At 44.9% G+C, this 14,449-nt stretch overlaps 1 protein-coding gene across 1 annotated transcript; it reads right to left on the bottom strand.

The window, feature by feature from the left end:
- Positions 1-1,156: 1,156 nt before the first annotated feature.
- fam20a (FAM20A golgi associated secretory pathway pseudokinase) lies at positions 1,157-10,649 on the bottom strand. Its single transcript, XM_038975424.1, has 11 exons — positions 9,234-10,649; positions 7,062-7,240; positions 6,847-6,897; positions 4,823-4,901; positions 4,608-4,700; positions 3,312-3,427; positions 2,958-3,138; positions 2,681-2,790; positions 2,397-2,478; positions 2,248-2,307; positions 1,157-2,045 (listed from the first exon to the last, which is right to left on the bottom strand). The coding sequence occupies exons 1-11, from the start codon at positions 9,626-9,628 to the stop codon at positions 1,766-1,768; spliced, it is 1,626 nt and encodes a 541-aa protein (XP_038831352.1). The 5' UTR covers positions 9,629-10,649; the 3' UTR covers positions 1,157-1,765.
- Positions 10,650-14,449: the final 3,800 nt, after the last annotated feature.

Here is a 14,449-nt window from a genome sequence, read left to right as displayed (position 1 = left end):
TGTCTGAATATGTCCATACTATAATATTAATGAATAGTCCTAACTCTGGAGGGCAGTGTAGTACCTCTTCTCAATATTCTTCAGTGGTTTCCTTTACTCACTATACCCACGTTGATCCGAGAGAACAGGACAGGTGAAGGAAAATCTCCAGGAGGGCCTCTTGACATTCTGTTTTATTGGTTCAGTGCATATGAAAAAAGAGATGAGCAAAGGACTCCACTGTAGCCTATTGGTGTTTGGTGAAATTAGATGTTTAACTGTCGGTGGATGAAAGAAAGCCACCCACTTCATTGGAGAGCTCATAAAGTTAGTAAACTCAGAACCCACTCCTGCATGCGTTTAAGATCAGTCACTGTTGCACAACCAATAAATGTTCTGAGCGTTTTTGCTGCTGACACCTTATAAAACAGTCTTCCATAAGCTCCCTCCAGCATTGTTGGACAGAAGCCAAACTTAATTTGGTGTGATTTCACTTACTCAGGCTCTTTAAAATAGTTGTGGTTATTCTCCCTCTTCAAAAACATCAGGATGCATTGGATTTGTAGTCAGGACAACAATGAGAACAGCTCAGAGCAAAAGGTCCAGACATGTTGAGATGAAATGATATCAAACAGAATGTAGTTTGAAGACAATACTTTGTTTCAGACTAGTTAGAACAAAGTATAAGCTGCACTTACACATACAGTACTGTAGCTGTGATGATGAGGTATTTATGTCAGGGTGTGTTATGGTTGTGAAAGCTCTTAAAGGGCAGACAGACAGATACCTGATTAAACAGACAGCTACCTCCTGATGAGACAGAAAGACACCTGATGAGACAGTCAGAAAGACACCTCCTGATGTGACAGTCAGAAAGACAGACAGACAGACACCTCCTGATGAGACAGACAGACAGACGGGCATTAGACATCTACGTGCTATCTGGAAAAACCACGGGCTGTTTAAATTAAGGTTTAATAGGTAACACTTTCCTGTAGGAAGAAACACCTCATACACACACTTTTTCATCCATGCACTTTCTCTCGGTTTCTCTTTCCTTTTAACTTTCACTATGTATGTCTAATGTGAATCCAGATCAATCAAAACAGTTACACAACAGAAAGCAGTAGAAATGTGTCATCATTTCTTCGTATTAGAATTTTGTTCAATGAATCACTCCAAATCATAACCTTTATTTCCAAATTTATATTTGATTAAATATCTGTTGGTACAAGGTTACTTCACAGAACCGATGTGCAATCATCCTTACATAGAATTCAAATGACAGTCACATGACTGTTGAGTACTGAAGAAGGGTGTGAAATTGTGAAAAGGCAGAAATCATCTTAAATTATCCAGTGCATCTTCCACAGTAATTTGGCTCCTTTGATGCACTGATACTGTAGGTCCATTTCAATGCACTGCAAGGCAGAGGGGATCTCCAGAGAGGGTGCAATGCATGGAAGGTGACCTCAGGTGACCTCATAGCCCAAGGCCATGTGTGACATTTTGACAGTGCAGGAAAGCAGTGCTGTTGTCTATTGTTAAAGCAGACCGTATCATTCCAAAGGTTTGACTTCAAAGACTAGTTCGAAATGCATTACTCTGTGAGAGGGACCAGACCCTGTGGTTCCTGCTTTTACAGGACGAGGTCACCTGCCATCATGGTCCTCAGGCTGTCCTTGGTCTTAAGTTACCTCCCCTTGTAGGACTTGGGGATACGTCCAAAATGCCACCCTATTCCCCTATTATAGTGCACTTCTTTTGAATTCCTTGTTAACCTTAGTTACCTCTCCTTGTTGGGCGCAGATACTGGTTTGACAGACTCAGGCATGGCGGAGGTATCAACAAAGTCTGTGGTGATCACCTGAGCCTCTCCCAGCCTGCGGACACACCTGTGGACTGTCTTCAGAACACGCTGCAGCCGGCGGTCCAGGGCCTGCAGGTGGGGCTCAGTAAGGACCGGCTGCAGTGCGTCTCCTCCCAGGGACTCCCTCATCACGTCACTGAGCCTGTAGCGGTCCTGGGAGAGGAGCTGCAGCCGCAGTAACGTGGAACGCTTTATACTGAGAGGTGAGGAGGGGTGGGAGAGGGGGTAGAGGGAGGGGAGGGATGGAGGTGAAGAGGGGGAGAGAGAATGAGGGAGAGATAGGCAGAGAGTGAGACTTGACTCGAGAGTTGCCATGCCAAGTTAAATATGAATATAGGCTCAATGTTGGTGTCAGTTCATCTGTGTTAGTGACTATAGTGTATGCTCTCCATATTTACATGCAGCACTGTGACAGTGGAGCCAGTATGGACATCTCATCTTGAGAATGCTTCCCAAACCTGAAACACAGGAAGTGATGTCATCATAAGGGAACTAGAAATATTCCATTGTGCAATGACTGAAGTTATAAAGCAACTCTTGTACCCACCCTCTGGCGTTGTCAAAGTGAAGAAGAAAACCTTCATCGCCAAACTTGGTGAAGATCTCATAATGGTGCCTGTCCATGTTACCTGAGGGAGAGTGCCAAGAACAAATATTCACTCACACAGGGCTACAGACAAAAGTAGTGCACTGTAATTGGGAATAGGGAGTCATTTGTGACACAACGTGTTTATTCAATGTATAGACAAAGGTAGTGCACTACAAAGGGAATAGGGTGTCATATGGAACAAGGGCAGGGATCCATCAGGGGTGATGGGTGGTCGTACATACCAATAAGGAAGTCAAAGATGGCCATGTCTATGATGTTGAGCAGTCGGTTCCCTGAGTTGTAGGGATACAGCTGCTTTATGTTGTCACAGTACAAGGGGTTCACCTCCCACCTGGTAGAGACAGGATATTAATGTTACCAAGATGTTCAGTCTGCCATATTACCTTACCAAAAAACAGTAAAATGGATAACTTTCAAAATGGAAATGAGAGGCTCCAAAATGGTATATGGGAAGAGATGACAGTAGGTCTCAGGGTTAAGTAAGGGTTGTACGCATACTCCTCCCTGCCAGTGAAGGTGTATGATCGTATCCACGGGTTGGGGATGGAGATACGAGGGGCGATGCTGAGACCGGGGAGGTAGGCTGACATGGAGCCCTCCAGCAAGTCAGGGCTCCCACACACTGCATACTCCGTCTTACACACGTACAGACACTTAGCAAAGAAACACGTGTTGTTCGCTGTTTGAGAGAGAATATACATAGATATACTGTAGATTAGTTTAAACCATCAGTATTCATCCTCACCTTTTAATCATAGACTGATTCATTAAGATCTAGGTAGCAGGTGTGTAGACTCTCAAGCCAATGTGTCTTATTATGGAACTATATTCCTCTAGTAGGGTAATGCCTACCTGGAGAGGTAAAGAACACACTCCTTAGGTCCTCATTGTGAGTGGTCAGGAGAATCTCCCCCGTCAAATTCACCAGCCTGCCCACCACCGGCGGTACCCTCCGGAAGTCCAGGATTCTAGAAGAGAGAAAGATAAGAGTTCCATTCTGATGAACGCAAACTCATACATCTTCTACTACTCAGAGTTCTAGAAGAAAGAGTTCCATTCTGAACAGAACAAACAATAGAAAGTCAGATGAACTCATAGCTCCTGCAATCTCTCACCTCAGCTGACATACACAAAGTCACAGGAATTTAATTCAACTTTACAGATTTTTATCCATAATAACGCCTATGTAATTGCCTCTGTTCCCCGCTGTGTAGTCTAGCAGTTGTTGATGTGTGGCTACAGCCCCCAGGGCCATATTTACAGTCTGACAGAATTGTGTGTCTCAATAACAGTCATCAGTGTGTGTATCGGAGACTAAATACTGGAGATGTTATTGAGGTGCTGCATATCTCACCTGCTGATTGGGCCTTATAATGATAAAGCCTCTGGTACAACACAGAGACAGAGACACAACACAGAGACATTGGTGGGAACACACAGACATACTAGACATACAGTATCTAGTCTTAGACAGTGCTGTAGTGTAGAGTCACAGTGTTCAATTCATGAATGATAACCGAGCATTTACTCTTTGTTCTTCTTCTCTTCTTTTCCACTTCGTGAAATTCGAAATTGACTAAATGGTATATTGTGAGGTAAAAATGTATGGAACGTAATAACTTGATAACTTCTTTGAGCTTTATTAGCCTACATCCATGTACACCCATCCATAATGTTGTTGTGCGTCAAGGTATATCAATCACGTTGACTTGGTGTCTTGTGTGGTTTTGGGTTGATAAGCTGTGACTCAAATGACTGTATGTGACTGATGACTCACTTCAGTTAATGTGCAGTAACCTGGAGGCATGGAGGTTAGAGAGACTTTACAGTAGACAGCAGTAATTACACCTAAGTCTGTGGGGGAAAAATGCTTGGCTTGGGAAGGAGACATGTTGAAATAGTGGAGAGGCCTTAATCTCCCCAAGGACACTCTTTCACAGTCAAAGGTATACAGAGGTACACATTTTAGGATCTGTTTGTTGGGAGGCAACTTGAGAAATACAGTATGCTTGAAAATCATTCAATTTGAAGGGTTCTTATATGCTTTCTCAGAAAATAGATTGAATCGGCGAGAGAGTTCCAGGTAAGATAAGGTTGAATAAAACAAAACTAAATAAATATGAGGAGAGTACAGGTTGCCAAGGTTACCTGTCCAGATGAAAGGCAGCAATCTCAGCATTGTGTCTCTGGAAGTCGACGAAGTAGAACAAATCATCAGGAGTCTCCTGGTCTCTCTGCTGTCTGAGAGAAGGAGATGAGAGGAAAGAGTTGCTAACGAGTGGTTCATATAACTACAGTACTGTTAAAAATATCACTACAAACCAGAGCACTCCCCCTGATTGATTTCCCCAAAAAACAATCACCTCATGGGTTTGAACATGGCCTTGCCAAAGTTCTGCATCTTCAGGGCCAGCTTGAGGTGGTATCCACTGGGCTTTACCACTGATACCGGGAAAGAGAGAGAAAGAGATCGAGAGAGACCATGAAAGATAACGAGAGAGAGAGACAGTGACGGATCAGAAATAAAATTAACTAAATGAGGCCTTTTCTCTAACCAACCACTCAGCCAACCACCTGCCCTCAGCTTCTGTGTCTCTCTCGGCAGCTCTTTGTCTCGTACAGAGAGAAAGCTTGGCAAAGCTAAGCTCGCTAAAAATCCTATCCAAAAAACACATAGTTGGCCGGAAATCTGACCCAAGTTTATTTTGCAGCTCGAATCCTTGGGGTTTCTATTTGATTCTGTTAGATATTCTTTTCTCTGCTCTAGATCTGTTTCAGCCTGGACCTGTTCCCAATGATAAGACCATGACAGAGGCTGTAATGGTTCCACAGATGGAGAACTACACTCAGTAGGGTTTCTCTAGTATGTCAGGGTATTTAGCATACCGTGGCAGAAAGCAAGGCTAACCAGTAACCATAAAGATACACACTTCTCCTGATTCCAGCTGATTCAGCTCAGTCTTCTGAAGTTCTGGCTTATTAATAGTTTACAATCTCTCTCCGCTGTGTTTAACTGGAGGGAAATCAAACAGACACAAACAAGCTTTGAAGTGCAAAGGGAACATTGTTGCTATTTCAACTGTTCAAAAAGAAGTGGTTGAAAAATACATAAATTAAAAAATGTAAAAAGTGGGACAGAGCAATAGAAGGATTTTGGGTTCTTGGAAGTGTGTTTGTGTTTGTGTTGTTGCTGAGGTTGGAGCCACCTGTGTGTTTTTAGGGAGTGTGGTTGGAAGCTCTACAAATCTTGGAATGCAGCCGGCTGCAGGTCCCTGTTAGATGAGATTGCTGTGTGTGTGTGTCTGTCTGTCTCTCTGTGAGCGTGTGAGTGTGTATCCATGGTCTGAGTTGTTTGTTGCTTGAAGGTATAGCAAAGCTGTGGAGACTGCCGGTGTGTGGGCTGTTGTAGCATCTCCCCACTCTCCTGCTTCATGAGATAAAGCTTTTTAAAGAACACTCTTCCTTTGAACTAAATGAGTCTGTCTCTGCTCTCTGTCTCCAGGGATGTGACTTATGAAGATCTGGAGAGTGTGAGAAATTAAAATGATGCTAATTTATGGGGCTTGGAACCAGATGAAAACAAAAGTCTTGTCAGTGGTGCGACTGGGTGTTCGGCTCTGATAGCACGGCTGAGCACCAAAGGAAATAACAGAGGGAGCAAAACTACAAAAGAACCAGTCAAGAAGATGACTGTGTCAACTGATTCTCTCTTTTCTCTCCCTGTCCTCATGGGAAACTTTTTAAGCAAATGGAATGCATCTTAGAACTGTGGTAGCAGGATTGCAAGATGATGTTATATTTATGCACCAAATGGTTGTTTTATTTAATAGAGTAAGGTTCTTAGGACTCTCTCTCTTTTCTGAGTTAACTGAGAGGAGTCTTTATGGAGCTTGGGCTGGCAACTGATTAAGTGATGGCTGGGTGATAAAAACCTACAGCTGGCGTTCCATAGATCAGATGTGGTGGGTGTCACTGAGATAGAGAGAGCCTGGAGGAACAGAACAAAGACCTCAGTAGCCCTAATTATCCTGGCATCTGGGAGACAATACCAGAAGCAGATGACCACAGGATGAACCCAAAGTGGCTTATGGTGCCCCCAATCTATATGGGGGGAGTTGAACCAGCTATGACTAAGCAATCTTGGTATCTGGTATATAAGGAACAGCATGGTCTGTAAAGGGTAGGCTCTCAACCCAACAGTCAAGAGTGTTGAGTCGACGGTTTCATTATGTCAATAATTAATCGGTATTGAATAAAGATGAATGTTTGAAGAAATTACCAAGTCTCTATCACTTGAATAGAATATTCCACCACAGAACACAAAACACATAAATCATAGAGGAACAAAACAGAGCAGATACGTAGACAAGACAGCACTGGACCTTACCCCGGGTACAGTCACACGCTCCTTTGAGGGCCTTTTCGTCTTGAGTGTAATCTGCATAAAGACATTTCTGCAATGAATACCTATAACAATCATATAAATGGTTAAAGCTTCGGGTCCTATAGCACCTGCATGCACTGTTGACAGTGACTATAATGCAACACGCATATGAATACCGCTTATATGAATGGTTATAACGCTCATACAACAGGTCCAACCTGCGCTGATGACGGCGGTGGACTGCATGTCCTTCAGCAGGCGGGGGATTGTGGGGTCCTCGCGGGCATACAGAGCGTAGCGATTAATGCCCAGGTGGAACTTCAGCCAGCTGGCCTCAGGGTCAAAGGTCGCTTGGTGTTCCAGCAACGTTGCTGCCTCGCTGTACAGCTTCATATGCCTGGGGGGGAGAGAGAGAGGTGTTACAGTGGTGTTAAGGTTATGCATAGCCTTGCCCTTGCTGTACAACGTCATAATGTATGCCTGAGGGGGTGAGAGAAGCGGTCAAAATGAGGTCAGAGTTAGGGTATGCAAAACAGTGGAGTTATCCTTGAAAGCCTGTGATACCCACTGTGAAACTCATACAGTATCATATCAAATCAAACTTTATTGAAAGCGCCTTCAAAAATACACTTGCAACATCCATGGTGAGGACAACAGTTCCTTCACCGGACCAACAATCATCCAAACCTTTAGGGTATTTCCACAGAGGAGAATAGAGTCAGCGGTAATCAGTCAAAGACAAATGCAGATTATTCTCGGAGGAAAACATTTGTAGTGGCAGCATTCCAGACAAACTAAAGCCTAGTAAACAGTCGCCAATAAATTGAAGGTAAAAACAGAAATGTTTATCAGTTTACTCCAATTGGGGGATCGGTGGTAGGGTTTGCGGGGAATAATAATAAAGGTATACTCTTTAAAAAAGTATGTATGTCTATATAGGTATGTGTATGTATATATGTGTATATGTATGCATACGTGTATGGATATGTATATTTACCCAAAAAAATATGGGGGATTGGAAATGATGCAGACAATTACATTGGAAGCAACATTCTTTCCGCAATATTAAGCTGATCCACCCCTAAAAAAAAAAAAAAAAAAAAAAAAACAGTCGCCACCTCTCTCTTGGACTCTCTGACTCCCTCTCGAAGCTTCCGAGCTGTTCGCCCTCACTTAGAAATCCCCCTTCCTTCCTCTCCTGACACTTCTGTATGTATCCCCACAGAAACATACACTTAAAGTAAGGGCAGGAATCACCCCGGATCCAAAGCAAACATTCAAACCATTAAGGAGGTTTGGGAAGCATGTGGCATTGGTGCACCGTTGTGCCAGTTCTGACCGCGGTGGGTGGGAGGGTTGGTTGCTTCTCTGCGTTCAAACATCATCAGTTGCTGTGGTCAGATGACAGGAGGGGTCGTCACAGGAAGGCTGACCACAGACCACTACCAGAGACCACAAACCCAGGAACTAGAAACTAGGAACCAAGCAGCTGGCTGCAACAACACATCACCTTCCTCTTTCAGTGGTCTTGATTCAAACTATTGTTGTATGCCACACACACACACACACACACACACCATCAATCGTAGTGGTTGACTTGTAAGCCAGTAAACTATAACTGCTCTATTTCAGCCTCCAAATAAAACAGTCAAAACTTTCCTCAGAAGTCCCTACGAAAACCATCCATCCTCTTGTTAAGTCCATTTCTCTTCTGTTGACAGGCTGCTGCAAGATTTTTGCAAGACTCTAAGCCCTGGGGTATCTATTGTTATGTGCCATTTAGAAGTAAGCCAAGGGGGTAGAAATCTCCTCTCTTCATATTTCTTCTGTTTTTCCACCAATGAAGCCCAAACAGGATCTCTCTGAGGGGAATGCACTGAGCTGTGATGGACAGTGTTAGACAGGAGCCAAGACAGCTACAGTCTGTTCAGCTCTCACAGGTTTAAAGGATTTCATCAGGTTTAAGGGTCTTGTTTACCTAGCACAGGGAGATTCAGACATAGGCTCTCAAATTATGTTTGAGTACTGGTTCCAGACCACCATTAAATGCTGTTTACAACATCGACTTTAAAGATATTTTATGGGGTTAGTCTTTATGGAAAAATTGCTTGCCTAAGAGAAAACGTTTTGAGTCGACGTGCTTATGCTTGAGTGTCTGTGCGTGTGTGTGAGAGAGAATAAGAGAAAGAGGGAGAAAGAGAACGGTGTGTTTATGCATGTGCCAGGGATCCACAGCCGTAATGTCAGGGACCCTACCCCTCCACCACATCGAAGCCACAGTGGGGAAACACACATGTCTCCTAACATCTCTAGTCCCACCAAAACTAAATCACAACCATAACAAAACATTGAGAAATGTCTAAACTCAGGGCTGTGTGTAGTGTACTCACCTCTCCCAGCGCGAGACCTTCCTCCTGTAATACCCCATTACCTCTTCAGACTGTAACAGCCTCTCTTCTAGCACCAGCTCCGGTGTCTGGATGTTATACAGGGGTTGAGCAAACAGCCTCTCCAGCTTCGAGCCCCAATCTGTAAGGTTGTCCGTAGCTCTGACCCCCATCCCCTGGAGGTCCATGGAGGTGGTGTTGGAGGGCCAGGGGGCGGTGAGGCCGCTGTACCCGGCAAGGGTGAAGTTAGTCCCCCTGGAGGAGGGACAAATGCAGCCTCCATCATCTGGTCCTGGTTGTCTGTGGCGGAGCTTGGGGAGCAGGACGAAGTAGAGGTCAGCAGTGAAGATGGCTGTGAGGGTCACAGACAGGAGCAGACGGTCTCTCCTCAGCATCATAGCGGGAGGATGTGAGGAGACAGAGAGGGAGATGGAGGGGAGAGACAGAAGCGAGACTAGAGAGAAAGACTGGAGGAGAGAGATAGTGGCTAGGGAGAGACACGGGAGAGAACAAGAAGATGGAGAGAGTAACCAAAGAAGTCTTAAAAGACAGAAGAGAGAGACCAAGATAATTAACTAGACAGTGAGACTAAAGAACGAGACCATGTAAGGAGCGAGACCAGAGAGAACAGAGAAAGAGAGTAGGTGCTGCTCCACAGTAGACAAGCCGTCACACCGCCAGCCACAGGTTGCAGGTGAGAGGTCAGAGGCTAGATCCGGGTCTCTGTCTGTGTGCAATCTTCCTGGATGAAGGTGGTCAAAGCCCAAAGCATGTGCTGGACACAGTCAATGTTCCAGGTTCCAGGTGCTTGGTTCCGTTCTGGCTCAGATCAGATGAGAGACAGTGTGTTACTCCAAGTGACAGGTTGTTTTGTGGCTCCAAGCAGAGGTCCTTGGCTGTGTGAAGAGAGCGTGTGTCCATCTCTTGTCACAGCAGAATGTAGAGTACAGTCCAGCTTCTGTCCTCCTGGTCTTGCTCTGACAGTGTGTGTGTGTGTTTGTTACACGCCTGTTGGTGGGAGATTGGAGGTCCAAGTCCAGTGTGTGTTTCCTGGTCACCTCTTGTCCTCCTGAACGCATTCCTCTTCATCTGGACCTGGCGAACAGTGTTCTCTGAGAAAAGTGAAAGTCTGTGTGTGTTTGTCTGTATGTTTGCTTGTACATGTGTCTGAACAGATTTACAAGTCTTTGTGTATGTGTCTGAGTTGCTCTCTTTAGGTGTATGTGTGGTGTGTGTGTGTGTGTGTGTGTGTGGTGTACATGTGGTATGTGTGTGTGGCTTGTGTGTGCGTTGGTGGGTGTGGTAAGTCAACCGTCTCAGTGTGATTGGCTTGTCTCTGGTCATCTGTCTCCTGCTCTCCTCTCTTCCGTTGGGTGAGTCGGGTGTGAACACAACACTCTCAACACCCTCTCTCCTCTTTTCTCCTCCATTCTCTCTCCACTCCTCCCCCTTTCCACCCCACTCCTCCCCCTTTTATTCTATTATTCTCCACCCATCTCCTGTAATCTCAACTCCTCTCACCTGTTCCTCAGTCAGATCCACTCCCCCTCTTCCTCTCCCCTCTGCTCCTCTCGGTCTTCCTCTCCTTTACTCCTCTGTTCTAGACTGCTCCCTCCCGCCCTCTTCCTCTCCTCTCCATTACTCCCGCCCTCTTCGTTTCCTCTACACTGCTACCGCCCTCTTCCTCTCCTCTACACTGCTGCCGCACTCTTCCTCTCCTCTACACACCTCCCTCCTTTCGTCTCTGCTTCACTATGTTCAGCTCCTAGGCACTGTTCCAACAGCACTTTCCTCCCCGTCCCACTTCCCATGAACATACACACACATGGACACACTCCTCCCTTAATCTGTCATACTTGCAAGAGGGAGAGAGGGAGACAGAGAGAGAGCGAGAGCATGGTGAAGAGAGCTAGAATACGTCTACCCACACAGAGTAAAACAGCGTTGACACACACTCATACACTCTTTTTTATGCTTCTGTTGTTTCAGTGGGTGAAAAGGTTCTTCAATGGCACTACTAAAAGTCACAGTAGACTACATTTGTTATTCTAATTCCCTGAGCAACAAGAAACTCAGAGGGTATTTCCCAGACTCCATCTGTGTGTTGTTGTTACTGTGGTATTTTAGAAACATCTGTCGTGTGTTTGGGTGTGTGTGTGTGGAACTTGTTCTCTGGGGGTTTTCACTCTCTCTCTGAGAAGGAGAAAATGGACCCAGACTCTCCTTGATTGATGTTGGAAATTAGCGAAAGGCGTCCGTAACCTGACCTTTTAGCTGTTAAAGTGCTTCTGTGTGAAGACACTAAAATGAGTGAAGTGAACACTCCCTAGAAGTGCTAGGAATACCACAACTATGAAAATATGAGCAGCTATTGTTGTTCTAACAAACCTAAAAGTTTGATGTAAAAATAAGCATTTTATTTAGACAGGCGACGACCACTATTTTTCACAACAGACTGAGCTTTCCATTTAATTAAACTGTTGTTTGCATGTGACTCCTTAAAAGGCTATTGTCACAGTCCCCCTAAAATAAACCTTGGTAGCCTGACACTGATAGAGAGAAATCATTTTTTAAATTATAATATGGGTTCAATTCATAATACCTCTAGATTATCATCTGATAATTCCCGAAATCAACATATAATGTCTGTGTTAGTATGAACCGGGAGTTGTTTACTTGCTTTGAGCTAACCCTGTCTGTTTCTGTTTTATCCCCGACACAAACACTGCTCTGCTCCTTCTAGAAACGTTGTTTCCCTCTCTCTCCAGAAAACCAAGTGTAAAATAGCATAACTGGCTTTGGGGAAATACACAAGGAGGGCACACGCAGGCAATAAATAGGGGAAATAGAATAAGAAAACAACACAACAAAACTATCCCAGGTTGTACGTCATTGTTTTTACTTCTATAATTAAAATGTGCAGTGATGAGGATGGGATGGATAATATTGTAAAAAATGTAATTGTGCTGATAAAGGTTTAGTCTCTACCCTTTTCTTCTTACACAGTGAAGCCTGCCCACTGGGCACACACTAGTTGAATCAACGTTGTTACCGCGTCCCTTTCAATGAAATGACGTTAAACCAACGTGGAATAGACATTGAATTGACGTCTGTGCCCAGTGGGTGCTGTATTTTATGTACACCTGTCATCACAACTCACCCTGATTCCTGTTATTTGGTCGTTGCGATGATGTCATGAGAACCAGAACATGTTGTGGGAGATGATAGTGCCAAACAGGTCAGACAGAGAGATGGGAAAAATATGGGAGGGGGGAGAAAGAAGGGGAGGAAGAGAGAGAAAGAGAGAGGGAGGGAGAGAGCGAGAGAGGGATAGAGGGAGAGAGAGAGAAAGAGATAGAGAGTGGGGGAAGAAAGAGAAAGAAATGGGACAGATAAAACCAATGAAGAAGTAGAGAAAGGACAAGAGAGGAGAAAGAAATTACACAGCGACTGACCTTCGATGCTCTAGAGTTCCTTGCAGTAGTTTAGTCAAAGTGGTATCGCATTACCCTGTAAGGACGCCAGCCCTGCCATAGCATAGTACCCCGTGACGTGCAGTGAGGGTAGACCGTGCTTACCTTGTGATAATCTAATAAAAAAAGCTGTTATGAAAAGCCAAATCATTTTTTACATTATATAACACATTTTAATTCTTTATGGTTTATTTCATGGTTTTTCCTAATGATTCTGGTCGTTTTTATGATTTTTTTTTTTTTTAAATGTCCTTAAACTGCATTAAAGAAATGAGTACTAGACTGTCCACTTGTCTGAAAAGTCATTATCAGTTAATACTCTACATCCCAATGTCTGATCTGATAGAAGAGGAAGAGGAGGCTGGTCAGGTGGCTTCCTGTTCTTGCTCTGATCTGTTGATTGACAGCGGTAGGGAGCTAAGCCCCACTTCACTCATACACCTCAGAGCCTGACGCTGCATCCACAGGCTCATAGGTAAATCCTCCGCTAACAACACCTCCTGACAGTCCTGGGAGAGAAGGATGAGAGGGAAGAGGAGAAGAGGGAGAAAAAGAGGGGAGGAGGGTAAAGGAGGTGAAGAGTGATATGGGGATGAGAGGGAATGGGAGGAGGTTAAAGGAAGAGTGTGAGGTTCAAAGTTCAGGTTGAGAATACATTTGTCGTGCAGGCTTAGAACTGACGTTCGAAGAACAAAACAATTCTGCCATTCTTTGTTGGAATAATTCCCTCTAAGCCTGAGAATCTTTTCAAACCTCTCTTTATCTTGCTCTTTCCATTCCTCCCTCACTGACCATCACTGAGTCAGCAGGTCAAAATCCCTCACTTCAGGCAGAGCATGGCAACAGACACACAACAAACACAGGGAGACAGAGAGAGGGAAATAGAGGGAGAGACAAATAGAGGAAGAGAGAGAGAAGGGGAAATAAAGAAAGATGGTGAGAGAGAAGAAACTGCATCCAAACTCCGTCGCTATGTAACAGTGCAGAAAAATACCTTTTCTCCCCAAAAACCTCTCCGAAATAGAACAGCAATGTTCTTACATTTACATTTACATTTAAGTCATTTAGCAGACGCTCTTATCCAGAGCGACTTACAAATTGGTGCATTCACCTTATGATATCCAGTGGAACAGCCACTTTACAATAGTGCATCTAAATCTTTTAAGGGGGGGGGGGGGGGGGGGGGGTTAGAAGGATTACTTTATCCTATCCTAGGTATTCCTTAAAGAGGTGGGGTTTCAGGTGTCTCCGGAAGGTGGTGATTGACTCCGCTGTCCTGGCGTCGTGAGGGAGTTTGTTCCACCATTGGGGTGCCAGAGCAGCGAACAGTTTTGACTGGGCTGAGCGGGAACTGTACTTCCTCAGAGGTAGGGAGGCGAGCAGGCCAGAGGTGGATGAACGCAGTGCCCTTGTTTGGGTGTAGGGCCTGATCAGAGCCTGAAGGTACGGAGGTGCCGTTCCCCTCACAGCTCCGTAAGCAAGCACCATGGTCTTGTAGCGGATGCGAGCTTCAACTGGAAGCCAGTGGAGAGAGCGGAGGAGCGGGGTGACGTGAGAGAACTTGGGAAGGTTGAACACCAGACGGGCTGCGGCGTTCTGGATGAGTTGTAGGGGTTTAATGGCACAGGCAGGGAGCCCAGCCAACAGCGAGTTGCAGTAATCCAGACGGGAGATGACAAGTGCCTGGATTAGGACCTGCGCCGCTTCCTGTGTGAGGCAGGGTCGTACTCTGCGAATGTTGTAGAG

The sequence above is a fragment of the Salvelinus namaycush genome, chromosome 35 (genome assembly GCF_016432855.1).
Source record: "Salvelinus namaycush isolate Seneca chromosome 35, SaNama_1.0, whole genome shotgun sequence".
NCBI classification, from domain to species: Eukaryota; Metazoa; Chordata; class Actinopteri; order Salmoniformes; family Salmonidae; genus Salvelinus; species Salvelinus namaycush.
Note: the sequence above shows the minus strand (reverse complement) of the source record. Positions and strands in the feature narration are given on the sequence as shown.

Coding starts and splice junctions, on each gene's coding strand:
- fam20a (XM_038975424.1), bottom strand. CDS start 9,628: ATGATGCTGAGGAGAGACCGTCTGCTCCTGTCTGTGACCCTCACAGCC. Junction 7,241..9,233: donor AAGGTCTCGCGCTGGGAGAG/GTGAGTACACTA, acceptor TCTCCCCCCCAG/GCATATGAAGCTGTACAGCG. Junction 2,046..2,247: donor CCACTGTCACAGTGCTGCAT/GTAAATATGGAG, acceptor CTCACCTCTCAG/TATAAAGCGTTCCACGTTAC.